General features: G+C 33.0%; 1 protein-coding gene across 2 annotated transcripts in view; it reads left to right on the top strand.

The window, feature by feature from the left end:
- The window catches only part of eIF4E1 (eukaryotic translation initiation factor 4E1), a 47,866-nt gene extending 42,299 nt beyond the window's left edge, over positions 1–5,567 (top strand). For both annotated transcript variants that reach the window (XM_035365279.2, XM_035365278.2), the window contains 2 exons: positions 4,921–4,975; positions 5,094–5,567. In XM_035365279.2, the coding sequence (XP_035221170.1) occupies positions 4,921–4,975; positions 5,094–5,153 (115 nt within the window). In that variant the 3' untranslated portion in view covers positions 5,154–5,567. The remainder of the gene's footprint in view (positions 1–4,920; positions 4,976–5,093) is intronic.
- The last annotated feature ends 10,609 nt before the right edge of the window (positions 5,568–16,176 follow it).

Here is a 16,176-nt window from a genome sequence, read left to right as displayed (position 1 = left end):
GGAAATATCAAATTCGTATAAATGCTGAAATAAAATGAAGGGATTGTAAATGTAACTAATGTGAAATGAAGAGGATTTTTTTTTTTTTTTTTTTTAATGCATTCGTCCACATGTGCCATAAAATTTGCAGTTAAATGTTAACTAATTAATTTTATTCTTTACCTTTAGTTATTAATTTTGTTTTCATTGCATTTAGTAATGAGTGTAGTTGTTAAATAAAAACATTCTTCCCTACTCAAGACTTTGACAGTATAAAGGTTTAAGAATCTCCCCCCCCCAAATAGAGCATCTGGTTAAATAGTAATATATTTTACACCACATTCATACTAGAAATATCCTGAACCGTGTATTATATAGTGAATTTAAGTCAATTTGGCATTCTCTTGAAGTCATGTTGCTGCTCTGTGTGAAAGTGTTCCAGTTTCTTCTGGTGTCTCAGATTTGGTATAGTTATAATCTTCTCTATAACAGCAGTACCAGACATATAATAACAATGCTCTAAAAACAACTTTATGTGTTGTAATTTGTTACTGTAATTATTTGCACTAACAAAGAGCTTAACTTTATTAGTAAATAGAAATAACTGTGCAAAAACTGTGAAAATGAAATTCTGTTTAAAATGATAAAATAAACTGTATTATTATATATTTTATTAGTTTTACTTTGGAAATTCTTAGAAGTCAAGAAAAGTCAGGATAACATAAACTTTTCTCAGAAAATGTGTGAAAATTAGAACTTCTGAAAAGTCAGGGAAAGGAGGAGAGTATAAATAAAGTTTTCAAATAATGAAAGTTTTTCCGTTTTAATTGTAACCAGTTAGGAAAAAAGAATCTCTTACAAAAGAAGCTAGTGATGAGTCAGTGTAATGATCAGTGTGTACCTCACCCTTAAGCAGGTATCCCTCATGAGCTTTTATCTGTAAAAATATAATACAGTACAAAGTCCGAAATTGGGACTTCGGCGATTCCGGATTTGAGATTTTTCCGGATATTAGATCATCAGTTTAAATCTAGTAAGATGGCATGTAGAAGTTATAAAATTAAAAACATGAACTAATGAAGTATTTGTGATCTAAAGCAGGATTTTTTAAACTTTTTTCAGTCATGACCCCTTTTTATCATTGAGATTTTTTTGCGACCTCCAGGACCCCATAATATTTACAAAAATTTTGTGGGACCCCATAAATGTTGCGCAAATCCGACACACGTGTGAGTGAAACTGTAAATTTTTTTCACATGTACTGTAATATACTATTGCAGTTTTAGGTCATTAATTTCTAATTTTAACATAAAACAATGTGAAAATTTTAAATAAGTAACAGATAAAATGACAGTGTCACGTGCAAAGCATGGAAAATGAACGGCTGATACCATACACCTTGCACACCCCACAACGTTTGCTGTTTCTGTAACCGATGCTCCTTTTAAATGCACTCCAACTATCATTCCTCTTTGGAACTCTGACAGATCTGACTTTTCAACTTCTCACTGACAGTTCGATCGAAGCATGCAACGCAGATGACTGCTGTTGAGAGACTGATACCTTCCTCTTCACGCTCACTAGGTGGCAGACTTCTGTTGCAGGTAGCGCAGCTGTACTGCAGATGTGAAATACGTCATACTTTTTCACAGGTATTCGCATTATTTTGTCCTCCATCTGTAGCATAGAAGTAATATTTATTATGAATAATTTGCTGTTATAAGCAGTGCCAGTGGCAGAGCTAGTACAAGCTGTGTGCTCGCATTGGATGACAAAAGTTTGGTTAAGTTGCTTGAATATGGCAAAGTACATGATGGCTTTGTGGAGGACTTTCTAACAAAAACTATTTGTATTTATGTTACACATCAATCGAATCATGAAGCACAACTATGCTGCTAAGCTGTTCCCCTGGGTCTGAATTCAAGTTGAACACTCAGTATTCAGCAGTTTTAACCGCTCAGCCACTAAAGGAAATAAATTTAATAAAAGATAGGATTAAAAAAAATTCATAAAAGCAGATATTGCCTCGCCCTCAAAATGCACAACATCAGCCTTGGTTATAAATTTCCATGCAGAATTAATACAGTCAAAAGTCTTTAATCTGGACATCGATATCCTGAATGATCTATAATCCGGACCTCAAAGCTACAAGCTTTCTGCGCATGTGTATAATACGTTTATGCATGCACGTTTAATGTATAACGGATGGTATAAGCTAAGCAAAAGTTATCTAATTATCTGTTTCAGTTAATGTTGCAGATTGCATTGTTCCTTAATCTTCCAATTGGATCCGGCTTATTATTCTTTGCAGACTGCTAGAGCAATTTTATAAAAGTAAGCTTAAACTTTTGATTATGTCAAAAGAAATTTCCGATCCTGGAGATGCCAAAGGATCTATAAAGCGAAAGCATGTTTCAGTGTCCATTAAACAAAGAGCGGAATTGCTGCAGAAAATGGATAAAGGCATGAAGAAAGTGACAGAGGGGTGATTTGTTTCTTTAACTATTCCGAAATCTGTTTATCAATTTCACGCTGCTCTGTGGGGGAAGGGGGACGTCGCGGCACACAATGAACGGGAAGTTGATCTGTCAGCACTATCCTTATCTTCAGGGCAGATGTTTTTATTTTATTCAGCTTATAATTCTTTACTAAGTGTAGTATTTCATCTCGCTGTACTCTGTCTTTGATATGATTTAAATCAAATTCCTCGTCATTATAAATATCATGAATACACATCAAATAGTTTTCTGGTTGCAATTTTCTAATTTCGACTATGCTTTATGTATGCTTTATGCATGCACACGTTGAAAGAAATGTTTAATAAAGTAAACAAAAAAATATTGAGCTTTTTTTTTTTTTGTAAATTTTGATACCCTTTAGGTAATAATTGCTCTTTATTTCATAAATTACGGTTTCATATTTTTAGTTTTATAATTTCTGCATGCCATCTTACCATATTTAAACTAATGATCTATAATCCGGAAAAACCGAATCGCCGAAGTCCCGATGAGTCCGGATTAAAGACTTTTGACTGTAGTTGGTTCCCAATTTGAAAACAAGTTTAAAAAAAATTTTATCTATTTTTATAAATGCTTTAGATTTATTTGAAATCTTTAATTTTATTTTTTTTTAAATCTCTCAATTTGTATTCTGTGTATTTTGTCTAAATAAATTACATTTTTTATAATGTTAAAATTATTTTATTGTGTTTTGTTGTAAATGCATAAAATTTCTTTATTTATATTTAGCTTGGTAAATAGTTATGTTTAATCAAGGAAATTAAAAGTTGAATTTCAGTATAGGAATCCTGTTTACCCTTCAATGAAATACAGGATTTCTTTGATTCATGCTGTTTCTAAATACATAGAAACAGTTAGTTACATGTCTCTCCATCCTAGGTGAACTATGCGAAGTTGTAGCAGACACCCGGGTAAAATCCTATCCCAGTAGAACAATTTTCGCATTTTTCGAATCTTAGCTAGCATATTAAGGTGATAGCTGTAGAAGTAAACAAATAAAAAGTTCTTAAAATAGCAAAATTTAGTAGTGGTCGAGGAAAATTAAAGTTCAATAATTGCTGATGCAGGCCGTACAGATAAATACTTCCAAAAGAGTTAACTGAGGATAGCAGGAACAGAGTGCCGAGCTGGCGATAAAAAGCGAAGTCTTGAATTAAAGTCTGTATGTGGAAAAAGTATCAGATGTTGAATGTGGCATATGGTCACTCATCTTCTTATTGGCAAGTGGCTATAAAGTGGTCCTGAAAGTATGGGACAATCACAAATCTTAAATACATCTGTAATGTAATGCTGACTGATCAGTATGTCAAATCTGTGTCCTAGATGCAAACAAGATTCATTTCCAATCATACTCCACACCACAGCTCTGAGTCCTAAGATGGTATTACGATGTATAGGCAAGTGCTATTTATGCTGTATCTTATGAAAACATATCTATCAAGATGCTGCATGCAGAAATGGGATTTATATAAGAAAACAATATCATGTCATTCATGTTGATCTTCTAATGCAATATTGTAGCTGCAATATAACTGTCTGCTGTACTGATAAAGGTATGCAGATCAATAACCACCATATGAGCAGTCAGTAATCTTTAAGGCAATGTCTCACCTGAAATGAAAGACTTTTAGAAGCTCTAAGTACTTAAGACTTTGGTGTCTCCACATGCATTTATGCCTGTTTTTCTGCATTTTTTCTCTCTTAGTTTATTTGGTAGCACAGTACTCCTTAATAAACCTGACAGTAGAAAATTTTCATGATTTCTCCTTCTTTAATTTCTTGATTGCTTTTTATAGAGTCCATTCACTTGATGGCCTGAGGAGTTTGCTTAATGGTTAATACAGCTCTGTGCCTCGAGTGTTTAGACACTTCTTACAATGCCACATGCTGTATTTGCCAGGCCATTCCTACAAGATGTTGGTATTCTCAAATGTTTGGCTTGTCAGTGTCATTGTAGGCTGTCATTTTACACCATTCATCCTTTTTGGATGCATCAATTCTGTATTCACATTGGAGTGGTTGGATTTCAAATAACAGGAGCAATAATATGGTGGTTTGATAATTTGTAGTTATAATGTGCTGTTATTCGTCCTTAACCAAATTTAGACAAAAGCTGCTGTACTTTCCATCTTTTTACTCGAGACATATGATGCACTTCTAATCAAACAAGGGCAAAACACAATTCCTGTTTGGAAAACTCATAGCTCATCCTATCCTTTCTTTTGCACTGTTATATGCATCCATTATTTGTATCTACTAAATTGATCTTATTTTGTGTTGCAAGGTGTGTGTGTAACTTAAATTTCACTTCAATCAACCTTTTTCATGATGTTGCAATTTTAATGGTTAGTAACATATTCTGAAATTGATAGCTATTAAATTGATTTTCTAATTTATATATTTATTTTTTTATTTTTTACAGACGAACTATTAAAGAAAGATTAAATCTTCATCCAAGAAATGCCATAGGTTATGAAGTAAGTTATCTGTTTTAAAGATCTCATTGTAATTGTATTTTCATTTATTTATTTTTATCAGAAGCTTTATTTTAATGTATGTTTATAAAGTACCTTTATTTATTTGTTTTTATTACAGGCACATTCAGACACTCAGATAAAAACAGGCTCAGCTGCAAAATGCAGATATACACTTTAAATTAATGTTATTTAGCTTGATATACTGAAAATGTTTGTTGTAAAGGTGGTTTGTTTCATATTTTTGTGAAAGAACTGTTTAAAAATATTTATCACTTCATCATATAGATGTTTTTCTTCCAGGGAAGGGGCGACTTATTTATGTAACTTTGAGGATATGATTTCATATTGTATCTACGTTTAAATTCTGAAAAAGTTTGAATGCTTGTGTGTCTTTTCTTTATACTGAGTATCCTGATTTGTATGCACACTTCTGAAAACTGTGCATCTGTTGAATATTGTACTTTATGTAGCTAGTTTATTTTAATTATATTTTTATTGTGGAAATGAATTAATATATATATGTAACTTCCCTTTTGAAAGCATACGTTTATATAGCTTTGTATTAGACTGAAATAAATCATCTTTGCAACCATTTTGACTATGAGTGTTTTTATGCAAAAGAGCAATTAATTCTTTTGTTGCACTTTTTGAAGTGGTAATTGCGAAAAAAAAAAGTATAGCTAATTCACTCAATGTTCAATAATTTGAATTTTTTTATAAGTCTCATTGAATGCCTCTCGCCTCTGAAATTTATTACGAGTTAACCCATTTGATTATATATGTGCTATCATGAAATTTTTTTCCCTTCACTTAGACAATTAGAAATTAATTCTAATTGGCTGAGTGGTGTAGACTGTTGAATATTGGCAGTACATCATGGATTTAATCTTAGACAAACAAGCTTGTTGCATGGTTAGTTTTCATGGCTTTTCCCATCTGCAACATGAATACAATCTGGTTTCCTTAGAAAGCTCCTACATGAAGGCATTCTTTCTCTTAGGCAGATAGTCTTTGCAAGCTTTTTGCAATATTCCAACCTGTATTAACTATCGAACTATGATTATACATAAATTAAATATCGAACTATGATTATACATAAATGTTTCTATTTTTGGTTCACTTTATTTTTGACTTTAGTTTAATAATATTTTAGTAGTTTAAAAACTTTTAATTACCTAAAATCCAAATAAAATGACTTGGGCAATGAATAGGGCAATCCAGTTCTGTGAAATTTGGTCTTCAAAGAACTCTCAATTTCAGACTGATTTGATCACTAAACAAATGCAAAGCAGACGCGCTATGATCTGAGACTTATTGATAACAAAACTGATAAATATCTCTGTTTGAATTTTTGAGTGAAAATCTCTTCATTATTTAAGTTTATAAAACTGACATATAATCCAGCATTACATTGAAAAGGCAAGTACAAATATGCATTTTTCTTAAAATGAAGGCTGTAATATCTCATTTTTATAAAAGATATGTTAAATTAATTAAAAAAGCTGTTAAGAATGTAAACTTCAAAGAAAATTAGCATACTAATTCTTGTATAAAATTCCTAGGATAATACTGTAATATGTTCATAAAGATCTGATTAAATAATCAGACCTGATGAAGAGAAAAACTTGAACCTTTATTTCGGCTTTTAGCAATAACACAGCTAAAAATTAATTAAGGAAAATAGAGAAATAATGCTAAAATCCTTACCCCAAAATGAATGTTTCAAATTGCAAAATTGCTTACAGAACAAAGAATAAAATTATTGAGAATCACATCCATAGCACATCAGTCTTAGTCTTAAATTCTGAGTAAAGTCTCACTTCACTTTATCATGCAGCCAAATTGCGCATCTTTCTATCTGTGTAGCCGTTGGGCTAACTAAAATCAAATTCATTACCTTTGATTTAAGGCAAGATGCTGGCTATTCTTTAAGCACGAGTGGTGCCTCCTGTCAACTCATATGTGAATTACATAAAAGGGTCTGTTACACCCTTTCCAAGTTTCTGTGGTATTTTACAAGATGTAATGATAATTCAACTTAGGGTTTTAGAAGTTTTGTACTATTTCCGTAGTATACTACCAAAGAACACAAGACTTTAAAGCCTTATATTGAAAATTTGCTCATCAGTGGACCCTTCTTTATGGAAGCCACACTGATAGTCACCAATTATATTATCTGTATTTGCATATATCAATTGCACTGTCTGAAAGGGTTTGGAATCAAAAACTGTGCCACAATAAGTTCTTATATCCTTCATATCTGATCCATGTCTAGACTAAAGAAGCATACGGTCAATCTGGTTCTGTCGTTAGCAAAACAGATGAATTTCTGTCAATTTTCATTCGAGTCCTCGTGAAGACTATTCCTTTGTACAGTTGGTCTGAATTCAGAACATTTATCAATTTTGGCATTCATGTTATTTATTATCATTTTAATGTCATGCTTAGGACAAGTTCCATAAACTGCCCATAGTTCTTTATAGAGTTGTTCTTTTTCTTCCCAATTCAAATCTTCTGTGGGAACAAGTACATTTATCGAGTTTATAATTAAAGAATTTCCCTCTTATTCAAATCTTACAAATTCGGGAAGGTCTTTCCATTCCCTTGCTCACCATAAGTCTCATACCAAAATTTTGTTTCTTCTTATTACAGCTGTAATACACAGAATGGCCTTTTTCTTTCAATTTATAAATAACGAAGATAATTATCTCCTCATCAAACCATCTCATATCCTATATGGCTAATATACCAAAGTTATATTTATCGGGTTTCTCAATTCAATAATTGAATACTCCAATATCAAGTGCGAACATTTTATGTACCAACTCACATAATTCTTAAATCATTTCCAGTTCATTTTCTCCAAAACAGCCCAGAATTTCCTTTAAAACTTCAACATATCTGACAAACCATAAAATACCCTCAAAAATAATTGTTTTGGTTTTTTTACTGTAGATGGTACTGAAAATCTAGTTTCTATTGATGGGATGATGAATTTATTGAAGTAACGGGTGGCCATAATTAAACTAACAGTGCTCACAGTGTTCTGTAGCGAGATCTATTTGCGAGAATGATGCCACATTTTGTAGAAAGATTAAACAAGACGGGGGACGAAGGGTTCCGCGGAAAAAAAATTAGTTCCAAAAGTCACCACTAGGGGAATATTTGGCACTGTGTAATAGAAAATAGAGTAATAACAAATGCAAATCAATACGGAAATTACCTTTTATTTTGCATTCAAATGAGGTTCGATGTGGCTGCCGTTGTTGTGGACTACATATTGCATTCTGTGCACAGTATGCACAACAGCAGAAAGTAACATGTCTGCAGGAATCTCCCGTACAGTCTGTGATATGTTATCCTTCAACGTAGCCAGGTCCTGGACCACTCCTTGATAGACCTACCCCATAGCTCCATAGCCAGAAGTCAAGTCGCATGGGGTAAGATCAGGCGACCGAGGTGGCCATGCAGTTGGAAAGTAGCAACTAATGACTCTTTCTGTTATGAATTTCTGTCGTAGCATCTGTTGCACCCGTACAGCAACGTGTGGAGGGGCTCCATCTTGCATGAAAATGATTTCCCCCAGGCATTGTCTTTGCTGAAGTGCCGGAATGACAAAGCTGTTCAACATGTGGCGATATTTCTCTCCGGTAACAGAACAGGTTTCCGGTCCTGTTGGGTTAATGTTCTCATAGAAGAATGGATTTATGATAAATTTTATTTCGTATTAGTTTGCATTTGTTAACACTATTTTCTATTATACAGCGCTAAATATTCCCCTAGCAGTGACTTTTGGCTCTATTTTTTTTCGCGGAATCCTTCGTCCCCCGTCTTGTTTAATCTTCCTACAAAAGGTGGCGGCATTCTCGCAAATAGATCGTGCTACAGAACACTGTGAGCACTGTCAGTTTAATTATGGCCACCCGGTATATAGACATTTTAAAGCACTGGATTTTGTCATTCTCAAAAAACTTTGGAAGGGCATTTCAACATAACTTACTCCACGTCACAACTGAAAAATCTGTAAAAGGTTCATATTGCAAAATACAATTATACTAGATTGGCCTGGTAATTGACCAGACTTAAAAATATGATTGAAAATTTTGGGCACGTAAGAAAGATCTTAGCAAAATGGATTGTTTGACAAAAGAGCACATGATTAAGAATGTTATGAATGTGTAGTTCCATGTTAAAGAAGAAAAAAATATGCACACAAAATCGGCAGCATCAATGTCTATGCACATTATAGAGATCCTTTATGCTAAAGGAGGACATATTTCCTAATAATTTATAATATATTATCACTGTACATGAAGGTATGTACATAAATTATCAAAAAATCACTTTATTCCAGTTAATTTGCACACCACAGTATTTAAATGTCTCTTACATTAGATAACACATTAAATAATAGATTTCTATGCCTAAAAGTTGCAGATTTTTATTTATTTATTCTCATAGATGCTTCTCACTCAGACTTCGTGGAGTTATTTGAAAGGACTGAAAGTATAAAGCAAAATTAATTGAAATTAGAATATTTAATTTAAATTAAGTTGTAAGGTATATTTTAATTTTAATGTACTTTCCTATCGATTCTTGTTTCTACTTACCACTCCCTACCAGAAGAAGTTTTTAGAATCGCTTTGAATGCAAATGTGTTAGTATTGAGGAAGGTTCAATTTACTTTGTGAGAGAGCTAGGAATCCCAAGTAGCACATACTTTGCCTTCGGGCTAAGTCTCTGTAGAAACTGTCATGCTCGGCTGTATATTAATTACCTTTTGATATTAGCTGGCTAGTTTAAATTAACGGCCAACTACATTAGGTTTGTATTAGCTTCGGCTAAGTCTCTTTTAGTTAGTTCTAATTTATTTCTTATTTTGATTTCAAGCTCGAGAAAGGGGCCATCTGTTCATCTTATTTTGAGTGAAATAAAGGTTAGTTAACCCTTCTTGAGTCTACATCTTAGTTGTTTCAACTTAGCGATAAGTTGCTAACAAGTTCACTAGGTTCCTCAACGTTCATTTTACTACAAAAAGAGTAAGGAACTCTACAGAGTATTATGCTTTACTTCTTCTTTTCAGCACTAATGCATTTGGATGAGAAGTAAGCAAGATAATTTAAAATTAGGCAAAAAAGTGGCTCTGAAGTTTGGTATAGAATCTTCCACAACTAAGATTTCTGTTTTGCCTGTTTTTAAGTTTTTGTTGTGTTTCAGTCTGATTGGATTGTTTCTGTTCCAGTTTGAAACTGAAAGAATCTGAAAAGGCATTTGCATATTTATATTCATAGACTTGATATTTGTTTTGGTTTCATGTTTCTTAAATAATTGCTGATCAATGTATCCTAAATCATTTGCCATGTAATTCCTTTTCTGTGATACTTAGGAATTAGTGCAATAACTGCTGTTATTTCATAAGATAATTACGGAATGAAAGCAAAGGTAAATGTATATAAAATCGAATTCTATAAAAAGAAATGCAGTAGAACTTCGATTTATCATTCCTGCAGCGATCATTTTGTCTCATACATCATTCATTGTTGGTTCCCAGTGAAATTCTGTGGAAGTTATGTTCTTTATTTCTGTGTCGATCATTTCTGAATTGCCATTTTAACTACTTCAGCAGTTTGTAAATCACGTTTCTTTCTAATGCTGCATTTTCTGCAAGGTTTATTTGTTAAAAAAAAAAGTTTTATTATTGCGTTATTCTCTCTTTGAGCTATAAATCTAACAGTTCAGTAATGTTTCGATAGTGGGCCTCAGCACCGATGTTATTAGCACCATTTCCAGTGTTCCTTGCAAGTTGCAATGAGTTTTCAACAATTTACTAATTATTAGAACCAGAAGTGCTATTAGTTTCGATTTCCACTTTTTTGTTCATATTACACTTCAAATAAAAAAATAATGGCAATAAATGTTATTGCAATTCATTAGTTTTAAAGAAATAATATAGTAAATATAAAGAAAAGCTTTGGCCACACTTAATGCTGTACCGGAAATTCTAAAGATATGCTGGTAAATATTGCATTATTTTGCTCTGGAATTTCACACTGGCTTTCAAAAGTTAAGCATGAGATGGAAATAACAACAATAGAAATTGGAAAAGTAAAGCTATGATTAACACCAAATTTTCCATGAAAGCAGAAAACATGTTTATGCATAAAAGAAAACCAGCATTATGTTCAAAGATGAAAATATTTTATTTTCTTAAATTAAATGACAATGTCAAATTTGATCATGAACAAATTGATATTTAAAGCTAAAAACAAACAAAACTCAGTAAGGTAGGTGATGACCCAGAATTTTCACTTGAACTTCACAGAAATTGTACATGTTGAAAGGAGGTAACAGAATGCCATAGATGCTAACAATGGCCATTACTACATTAGGAGAGTTTACAACTCTCTGAGACTACTTGGAGAAGGTAAATGTGCAGAGACAGCTTGCCCAAGGGCAACCCAAAGATTTTCAATGGAATGAAGGTCGAGGGAATATGGCGGCCACTGCATATGAGAAAAGCCCTCACTTTTCAGCTTCTCGTTAATTATGTTGGCTTGATGGAGACTGACTGTATCATCCATAAGAAGAAAATCATCTTCAGTTGGTGCAATGTAGAGTCTCAAAATGGGGTACACGACTTATCCCAATACCGCACGACCATCACAGAACTGTTTTTAAAATTGTGCAGCTGAGTGAATATCCCATTGAAATTCCATCCTACTCCATCATGCTGCCACCAGTGAATGCAGAATGTCCAAAGATGTTCTGAGCCTGATTCCACATATCTCATTTTCTCCAGATCTTTACATGCTTATCATTTCATTCTGGGCCCCTAGTGCATGCTGATGTTATCTTACCAAGTGACGCTTCAATCATGCATTTAGCAGTTGTGGAGGTGCTTAACAATTCCGCTCAGCTCTTCTATCGATATATCAATCCATTAGAGATGTTTATGCGGACTTTGATCAGAACCAGCTTGCATGCTAGTTAAACTGTGAAGCCATTTATCATTTTTGATTTAAAGCCAAAAGTGTTGGCTTATGTAAACACATGTTGGTGCCTTCTGTTAAACTTTGGATAAGTAAAAGGGTCCTTTACGCCTTCTCCCTGTCAGTTATAAAGATGCTGCGAGAAGTCCCCACCTGTCTTTTAGAGTCTGGTCTAATTGTAGGCTGCCTGAAAAGACGGAAGAGAGTTGCTTCAGACTTCTGGAGCTTCACAAAAAGGGCACTTATGAGCAGAGAGGTCAAAGGACAAGAATCATCGAAATATTTTAAATCTTGAATTATCATATTTTCATTTGAAGCAAAATTCATGGAAATTGGAAAAGGCAATGTACGTCTTTTTTTGTGAAAAGTAATTTTCAAATGTTATGTATTTTTGTAGAAAGTAATAAATATGATTTATTTTCAATGTGTTATAATTTCTTGGCTCATCATCTCTCTGTTTTTACCATTTATTTCTTTCATTGTCTTGAGAAGTGATAGATCGAGATTCCAGCAGGAATAAAAGTGCCAGACTATTAATATTAAAAGTGTTATGGATAACTGATTCAGTTTTGGAAGAAGGAACTTGAAATCAGTATAGTTAGAAGTTAAAAATAACCCTCCTGTTACAACCTTTTTGATACGTAAATAACTCTGAAGTTTTTGAGACAGAGGCAGATGATATGTGCTAAACATTATTTGTTAGATATGTAAATTTGAACTTTTATGTTCGCAGCTGATAATTGTTTTAACAATTGCAGTTTATCTATCGTACAATAAATTTTGAATAAAAGAAAATGGAAGTGACATAAGAGCATTTTCTCGCGATGATTTTCTATTACTTTAAAATGGGATTAAATCATGAAGAATGCTTTCAAGATCTACCGTTAGTTAGCATGTGTAAATTAAGCTTTGTCTCGTGCCACTGTATTCATATGATTTACAAAATTTTGTAGACGTCGAAATTTTCTCGTGGGTGAAGAATGCACAGGAAGATCTTTGTCAGATGTACCCCCTAGAAAATGTTTCGGCCGCTAGAAAACTGTTAATAATAATCACTATTCCTATCAATTGATACAGAAGAAATTTAACATTGGATCCACTGCTATACATAAAACTACAGTGGCTCCCATTTGTTTTCGGACACTTGTGTTTTTCAGTTTTGTTTGAAAATACAACTGATAAATAGTAGCGAAGGACCTTCTTGCACGTGTACTGTTAATAATTTAAAAAAAAAAAAAAAAAAACCTGCTTGTTTTGGAAAAATTTATTTAAAGTGTTTTTGATAAAAAAAAAGATTATTTAAAAAGTTCTCAAGAGGAACTCGCGTAATACTTATATATACCAACACAAATTGCTTATAATAAATAAAAAAATTATAATAACAGCACATTAAATATTTTTTGTGGATATCCTTTAACAAAAAGTGCACTATTCATGCATTTTAACATGGATTTAGTTAATTTTTTCCATGTAAGTATGTTCTATTTTGAACTGTTCCTCCGGAGGGATTTCTTTTAATAAAGCTTTTGAAGAAATGTTGTTTCCCTATTCTTTCTCCAGCATATACGTTCAATAGGATATAAGTCCCGAGAACGTGGAGGAGTTCTGATAACTTCGGGACAGTTGTGTGATAATCCCAAGCCAGCATTTTTGCCTTTATGTTTAGGATCCTTATCCTGATCGCACTTGAATGCATTTTGCATTCGAAGTTTTCTTGATATGCTTTCAAATTCTCCTTAAGATTATATCTTCATACTGACCCATGTTGTTTTCTATAAAAACTGGTTTTTTTTTTTTTTTTTTTTTTTCCATACCAGAGGCAACAAAGCATCCCCAAACCATTATGTCTGCTAACTTGCTTAAGAGTAAACAATAAGTTTTTCAGACTCCCTTTTTTTTATTTGGCTTTCGCCATTCAGGAATTCGTCCTTATCACAGAAATATATTAAATCTTAATTCGTCTGAAAGTACAGCATTACAAAACTTATTTTTTAAAAGCAAATGAAAAAAAAAAGATGATAATAAGCCAGGGACAATATGCAAAACAAACATAATGAAGGTTTGTCTTATTTCTGAGATAATCTGGGTATCTGTGTCATGATTTATAACTACAGCCTAGATGGCTGCTTTGGAATTGACTAGAATAACTGCTTTAGAGAAAACAATCGATCTTTATCTTGAGGTTTTCCAGAGCCAGTGAGATTGCAACGATCTCTGCATCAAGTAATACAGTGTAATGTAATGTGAAAGCTAAAACACAGTAAATATGAGGAACATGCAGACGAAGTCTTTTTAGTCACAGATATTTTCAAAAAAATAATGCTTGATATTCGTTCAAATAACGAACACCAACTGCAATATATCACAACGACATTTTGATTGGTGTGCTGTTTGGATGATACTCAGATTGTTACGTCACTCTGCAGCAGCGGCGTTATTTCTGGCGATAAAATCTTAAGAAAAGTCAGTCTGCTTCTTGTAAATGAGATTCGTCATTGCTGTGATGCACGTACTGCAGTTACTGATCGTTCATGTGAACAATTCTTGTAAATATCAAACACTATTTCTCATAAATATCCGTAGTTAAAACGATTTTTCTTTTTGCGTGTTATTCATGCTGTGTTTCGGAGTTCACTTTCACTTTCCACTTCAAGCTGTATCAAGAAAATTGCTACATTTCCCGTTTTTTTAACTCCTAAAGTTCTAATTATTCTTAGTATATACTTCCAAGATTGAAAGGTGGGTCTTCGTGAGATCTGTGTGAAATATGTATTATGCGAAATGAACTAAAAATGCTTTTGTTAATTTTTTTCTCTCAAAAAGATTATGTGCCTGTATTTTTATTGCTTTCATGGGTTGTAAAAAGTGATAAACACTGGTAAATTGGAATTTGCTCACAATTCTCAAAAGTCCATGGATGCATAAGCATAATATAATAAGCATAAGTGTAAGAGATTGGGGTTATGCCCCAATCTCTCACTTTTTGACTCGGTTCAAGATTCAGTTTTTTTAAATCCACTCGAACAGCAAGAGAAGGAGTATCCTATTAGCCTGCTACAGAGACTTGACAATAAGTGATAATTGCTTTGTATGAGTCTACGTTTCATGTAATTGGTTCTGTAAATCGCCACATTTGCAGAATATGGTGCTCTGAAAATATGCATGTCACATTCGAGTTTCTCATAAGGTGATCTGATGTGTAATTAAACTATGTGTCTAAAATGTGTAATGAAACTTTTGGCCTTTTTTTCTTTATTGAAAATAAAATTCAGTGTATACTTAGACATGCTACAAATCCGTTTGTTTGTTCAAAGGGAGTTGAGTTGCAGATCTTATTTCAATGAGATTCCATGGTTCACAAGAAAGCCTGATCTTACCCCATTTAAGTTCTTTGTTTGAGGTTTTGAGTAGAGCCGGTGCAATCTGTGCGGCTGTACCGGGCGATAGAATTTAGGGTGGGGAAATTTTAGAACTCAAAAAAGCACTGAAAAAAAAAATTTTAGAATTGACAGTTTTTTTTTTTTTTTTTTTTTTTTTTTTTTTTTTTTTTTTAAATCGGGGCATTGGGCAGCAGGAGGATTTAGGACCCGCAGAGATTGCACCAGGCGGCAAAATATCTAGCTCCTGCCTTGGCTTTACAAAAATGATGTTTGTAGCGAAAACAATACAGATAATCTTGATCACTTCAAGGAGAGAATAACATAGGTTTTTACTCCTGTTGTTCTTTCCAAAATATGAAACGAAAAACTTAATATTTCTTTGGCATTTGTGTGCTGTTAATGGCGTACACGTTGAAACTTATTAATTTTATAATTTTTTAAGCGACAAAGTTAAATAAAAGCACTTTCAGTTCGTTTCGCATGATACGTGCTTCACTCAGATCTTATAAAATCCCACTATTCTTTCTTGGAGATGATGCATTGTATTTATGTTGTTTTTAGTTCAGTATTCTTTGTTTAACTAAGATGAGATAAACAAGGGGAAAAAAAAAAAAAAAAACTCTTCACATGTATTACGGCAATACCTATAGTCTATAGAGCATATGCGAACTTTTTGAATATTCAAATCGACTTTGATCTCAGTAATCCGGGTATTTGAAGTAAAATTTATATTGAAAAATCATGTTTTGCGTGGAATAAATTTGACTTTCGTTTCCGTTGCAAAAGTTGCAAAGTTTAAAATTCTGTTACAAGGCTGTGGTCTTAATGAAAT

This window comes from Stegodyphus dumicola, chromosome 3, assembly GCF_044657685.1.
Source record: "Stegodyphus dumicola isolate Sdum_Otavi_A_Nest chromosome 3, ASM4465768v1".
NCBI classification, from domain to species: Eukaryota; Metazoa; Arthropoda; class Arachnida; order Araneae; family Eresidae; genus Stegodyphus; species Stegodyphus dumicola.
The sequence above is the reverse complement of the archived record's forward strand: the minus strand, read 5'-3'. Positions and strand labels throughout refer to the sequence as shown.